The sequence below is a fragment of the Mustela nigripes genome, chromosome 6, assembly GCF_022355385.1.
Source record: "Mustela nigripes isolate SB6536 chromosome 6, MUSNIG.SB6536, whole genome shotgun sequence".
In the NCBI taxonomy this organism is placed as follows: Eukaryota; Metazoa; Chordata; class Mammalia; order Carnivora; family Mustelidae; genus Mustela; species Mustela nigripes.
The window spans coordinates 114,863,868-114,869,682 of NC_081562.1; the positions used below are offsets into that span (position 1 = coordinate 114,863,868).

Sequence of the window (5,815 nt, forward strand, 5' to 3'; positions counted from 1 at the left end):
AAAAAAAAAAAAAAAAAAAAAAAGTTGTAATCATCAAATTGGCCCATTCAAGGACCAGTTGTTCTAGGTGTTAACATTGAGGTCACATCACTGCGAGATGGGTTGGTTGATCAGGAAAGAGTTTCTATTTTACCTCTTCCCCCTCCATTGCTTCATCAGTAATGAGGGGGTTCATGTTAGACTAGCTGATCAATACAATGTGTTCTACCTAAAATTTCTGATTCTCCAGTGGATTTGGGGGCTAACTCCCTGGAGATGGATCTAATTGGCATAGGCAGCATGGATGGAAAACTTGTAGACAGAGACCAAAATGTGTGATTTGGGGACAACATGGGCTATCAAGCAAAAATGTCAGTGCCTAATAGTGGGACTTTGCTGCTGTCACTTATGTTCCCCGAGCTCCAGTCTCCCCATTCGTCCCCTATCCGAGGGTTGTTCCACGATGAGTAAACAAAGTAAGATGTTGGAGAGAATTCAGTACACTGGCTGGATGTTAGTTATTAAGGATGCTGGGCCAGTTTGTGTAGCAACAGAGAGGTCATTTCAAGAGAGGTCACCCAGCAGCCCAGCTGGCCATGCATGGCCACTTCAGGGCCCAGGACGCTGGACCCGTCCTATACCTGGACAGCTGGCACCTGGGAACTGGTGGCCCTCTACCCTTGTGCATAGAGGGGGCTAAATCAGAGCCGTAGCGGCCCTGGTTTCTTCGGGAGGCTTTCATATATGAAGCGTCTGTGTCCGCAGTGCGCCCTCACACACACAGCGGTTCTTTTCTGAGCATCTACTCAGTGTCGTGTTTGAAAGCATATAAACCGACTGTTCCTTGCCAAATAAACTGAATGAGATTCTTTGCCTTGTTACTGTAGAAACTTTGAAAATCAGCTCATAGTTCTTGCTGTTTTTGGAAGATTCGTTTCTTCCAAATTGGTTTTATTAATGTGGGATTTGAGGAAGCGACCTAATCCGGGATGCTTCTCGCTGGGAGCTGCCGAGTTAGGAAAGCAAACCCTAGAGCACAGCACGTCCGTAACGAATGATGTGGAAACGGGTAGCTCGTTGGTTATCCGCGCCCCTTATTTTATTTGCCCTTTAGTTGATTGTGCTTTAGTTGAAAATGTCATAAAGGGAATGGAAAGTTACTTAGTAACAGCTCTTTCATATCCTTGATCTTATCAGCCAGTTCAGGAGAAGGGCTTGGCTAATAAGTAATAAGGTGATACGCGCACACTGGGCCGCATACATTAATGCCATGCCTGTGGATGTGACCGTGGAGGCTGCCTGTGGCCGCGCTCCGTGGCTGCCGACACACCAGCTGCCACTGCCGTGACGGCCCGAGTCGGTACCGACCTACGCACTTACAGTGGTTTTCAGATCAAAGTGGCTGCAGGTCATATAGTTCATAGAACTGGTTCTAAAATGCTGTGTTTTTATGACTTACAAAAGAGAGTTTGAAAGAGTCATCAGAAATATCTTCTGAGTACTTAGTGACTCTTTTTCACGGGGTCCTGGGCTAGTGATGGTAGTGATGATGGCGATCGTGACTTCAGTAAATCGTTAAAACCGCTGACTCTCTTTTTAGTTTAACTGGTTTATGAGGTTCATGGGATAAAGCGATAAAGTAATCATTCTTATCCTGTCCTCTTTTTGGTTCTTTCTTGCCCATTGCATCTCTGTTTTTGCCTCCTCCTCCCCACCCCCGCTGCCTGCTCCCCCATCTAAAAACCTCAGATCCGAGATGAGTGGGGGAATCAGATCTGGATCTGCCCCGGATGCAACAAGCCGGACGATGGGAGTCCCATGATCGGCTGTGACGACTGTGACGACTGGTATCACTGGTGAGCACTGTGGGCGGGGCCGGCGGAGTAGGGGGGGTGGCGCCCTTCAGGGCACAGCGGTGACCGCCATCCGTCCTGGTCATGCTCACAGTTCCACTGCTGTCCTAGAAGCAGTGCAGGGAGCAGGATCACAGTAAGATTAACATGGGATTAATATTAAGGCCAAAACCAAGAACCTTTGGACTATTGTTCTTCAGCCTAAATTCTAAATATTTTGTGTAGCCCAAACTGTAGGGCTTCCCTTTCCTTTTTTCCCAGTAATTTTCTATGCTGCAACACTGAACAGTAGCATGGAGGGAACCCCTTGGTAGACGCTTGGCGAGGTGCGGGACGAGATGACTGGTCTGCTCTTCATGCCTCTCCCCACTGCGCCCCAAACTGAAGAATCCCTGCCAGAGTTTACGCAGATAATCTCCTCGGGTTATACTTTAAACATCAGATATAAAAAGATTGAAATCTATTCAGTTGCACGAGATAGGACACCTCTAAGACAAAAACCAGGCCACTGCTCGGAAGAACTAGCCCGTTTTGGCTGAAAGGACAAGTGACCGCTAGACCCCTAGCAGGGCCTCCAAAAGGGCCCCCTGCAGCCCGGTAACCCACGCGCCCAGCAGCAGCGCTGCCTGCACTGGAGCTCCCCAGCCCAGACGCCACTACATGGGCCACAGGCCTAGAAATTACTTAATTAAAATTACTGGCACACATAGGGAAAGAATATATACCTAAAGCCGCTTGATCCAAAATCTTTTCTCCCCCTGCCCCCGCATAGGCCCTGTGTCGGAATAATGGCCGCGCCGCCGGAGGAAATGCAGTGGTTCTGCCCCAAGTGTGCCAACAAGAAGAAGGACAAGAAGCACAAAAAGAGAAAGCACCGGGCACACTGACGTGTCCCGCGGCGGGGACGAGCGGCACCGCCTCGGAGGGGAGTTGGGGCCGGTCCGGCATCCTGCCTGCGCCCCACATTCCCGCAGGGAGCGGGCCTCGGAAGCCCGAGGACGAGAACACCCCGTCCACCCTGGACCGGGCCCCGCGACAGACCGGCCTGGGCGGCCCTGGCCCTGTGACAGCAGATGGACTCCAGGAGAGCCGTGGCTCAGGACCGCCACGCCCCCGCTTTTCTATGACCAGTGACAAGTATTACTAATAAACAGACCGTCATCTTCCCTTCTGGTTTTCTTTATTCTCTCCAGGGCCCTTTCGTTAAGGTGTTAGCTGAGAAGACAATGTGTCAGCCGCCTCGACTGTCACTCCCGGACGCCGCTAGTCCGTACGGTCTGCAGCCCGTCCCCCCTCTCTAGTAAGATGATCACAATGACAGAAAAGAAACTCCACTGGGAGTACCGGTAAATATTTTTGTGATGAAAATATATGAAGCTTCCCCACCCCCACCCCCGTTTTTAGTACTAACATGTAAAATGTTCAGGCTTTTGTGAAATACCTTCTATTTTTTAAGAAAAAGGTTTCTATCATGTCCTGTTTGCTTTGGCGCAGATTATTTTTGTTGACTCGCACGTGGTTTCTACGTCCGTGGCACCTGACCGTGGCGCTCCTCCCACGGCTTCCACATGTCATCAACTTGTATAAAACCCCCCGTCCCCGACTAGAAGATCTCCCCTCATGTAAATAATAAATATTTATGAAGTAGTTATTTTTTAAATTTTTATCGTGTTTAATTCTGGCTTTCTCTGAAATCCACGGTGATTTCAGCCACATCTGTAATTAACTGCTGTACATACGCGAAGAAGGCTAGAAGCAGAGCCATAGTTCCAAGTAACCTACCTAGAGCTGAGCCCGCGCTGGGCCCCGGATGCCGTGGGGGAGAGGGCCCTCGCAGTCGGAAGGCCAACAAGGCAATTTAAGTCTGTACTTGATGATTTGAAATTGTTTTGTTATCTCTTAAGTTTCTTTGACTTAACTTTTACTAAATGGACATGTAGATTCCCCAAAAGTAAAAAAAAAAAAACAAAAAAACAAAAACAGAAACAAAAAACGAAAAAACATATATACTGTAGCATTTTGTGTTTATATTGTTTTATTTCTGCAAATCTGTTCATTGAGATTGTGGTTTAAGGCTGAAATGAAGTATATTATGAATTTTTTTTTTAAAGAAAACTCATCAAATTTCAGGGTATCACAAAACTTTATTATATTACTATACTGCCCACTATTTATTATATGTTATAGATGTCTGAGAGATAAACCAAATATTTTATTTTTAATGTAAAACATCAAATTTAACTTTATTAGCATATTTTAGCAACTTTGGAATAAATATGGACTTTTACTTGATTTTGAAATAATCCCAATTTGGGCCAGTGTAATGGATATCTTGAATGCTAGAATATGGGCTTTGAACCTAATACAAATATATTAATAGAAATTGTGAATTTTTTTAATGCCAAGTAAATTGATATTAGTGTATGAATTAGTCATATTTTAAAACTTATTATGTGGTTAGAGAAATGAGGTTTTCTGCCATGAATGTTAAATTGCAAATCAGTGGAAACAGAGCCGACCTTTTCAGGGTGCAGTATTTCACTGCCCTCCTTGTTCTAGAAGCCAAAATGTTTCTGTCCCTACAAAGAAACGAAGCATCTATGTTGAGCTATGTGTTTTTTGTTTTGTTTTGTTTAATTCTTTGAGATCATCCTAAATACTTTATACAGTATTTTCACATGCACAGATATACCCATTAGTGCTTTTTGGAGAGGGATGGGGGGGTGGGGAAGTGCAAAATAAAGATTATTGGCTATTTCATAGTTTGCTTTTCCATTTTCTTTACTTAGGATTTAGTTCCCTGAGGCACGGTCAGTGGATCTAAAGTTGCCACGTTTAAGTGAGCCGGTCACACTACCGAAATAAGAACGGAGGTGGCTTGTATACCTTTTCCCCCAATCCTGCTGTCGGGAGACTTCAGCCCATAATACATTGAAGGAATTTCAATCATTTGTCCCATGCTATTTCATGGTTGCTTTCCTAAATCCAGTTCATGATTTTATAAATGGCCTTTGCAATAATAAAACCAAAGAATCATTTTCAGGGGGCTAGATAGCTCAAGGGATTAGTAATGGAATACAGCGCCTTTCACCTCGAGGTCAGTGAGTTGAATCCAGTCCAGGTCACTCGAAACCCAAAGCTGTTACCATCTTCTGTCCGCCCCATGGCCTGTGTGACTTGGCCTGGCGGTCTCAGTGTCCGCCGGACCGCCGTCCGCGTACCGGCCGAGGGAAGCGCCGGCACCTATACGGGGCTTGCCTTCGAGAAGAAAACACCTGTGGTCCAGAGCCCAGGGAGAAGGCTGGGCGTCGCGCTTCTCCATCGGGTCGTATGAAGGACAACAGACATGGAGCTTCGAGCACAGACAGCAAGAGTGTGATGGGATCCGCTTTGCTAGATGAAGCCAAACAAAATGGGCAAAGAGGAGGCCGGTACCGGATGAGAGGGCAGAGGAACACCCGTTGGGAAAGCTGGTGGAATCCGGAAAGAAGCTTTAGGGGACTCGAGCTGTTAAGAAGAAAGCAGGTTCCGACTGTGGACAGAGGAGAACAGAACTGGGCCCCGGGGCGGGGGGCAGCAGGAATCTGCCCTCCGCTGCAGTGGAAGCCTCCCTGGTGTCCGGGGGTCGGGGGACCCACAACATCCCAGCTAGTGATTTTCTTGGAGGACGTGGTATTTAAGAGGCAGAGGGACACCGTCACTCCCTGGACACTAGCTTATGATGAGATCATCGACGTGCCGAGCCCTAGTGGCCGGCAGAGTGCCATTCTCATGTGGGACCAACACGGGGTCCCTCTTCTGAAGGTGTCCGCAGCCAAGTACAGGGAGGCTCTTTATGCCGCAGCTGATTTGTGATTCCCAGTGTCCCGAGGAAAATCCATGGCTGTCAGAGCCACGTCGGGGTTTTTTGAGAGAGAAAATACAGTGCCTTACCCCACTTTGTCACCTAGACCGCCTTTGTTCCCTCTTCAATAGGGCGATGA

The 5,815-nt window shown here is 47.2% G+C and overlaps 1 protein-coding gene across 2 annotated transcripts in view; it reads left to right on the top strand.

The window, feature by feature from the left end:
• TAF3 (TATA-box binding protein associated factor 3) overlaps positions 1-3,812 on the top strand; it is a 170,392-nt gene extending 166,580 nt beyond the window's left edge. For both annotated transcript variants that reach the window (XM_059404061.1, XM_059404060.1), the window contains exons 6-7: positions 1,729-1,835; positions 2,605-3,812. In XM_059404061.1, coding sequence (XP_059260044.1) covers positions 1,729-1,835; positions 2,605-2,719 — 222 coding nt within the window. In that variant the 3' untranslated portion in view covers positions 2,720-3,812. The remainder of the gene's footprint in view (positions 1-1,728; positions 1,836-2,604) is intronic.
• The last annotated feature ends 2,003 nt before the right edge of the window (positions 3,813-5,815 follow it).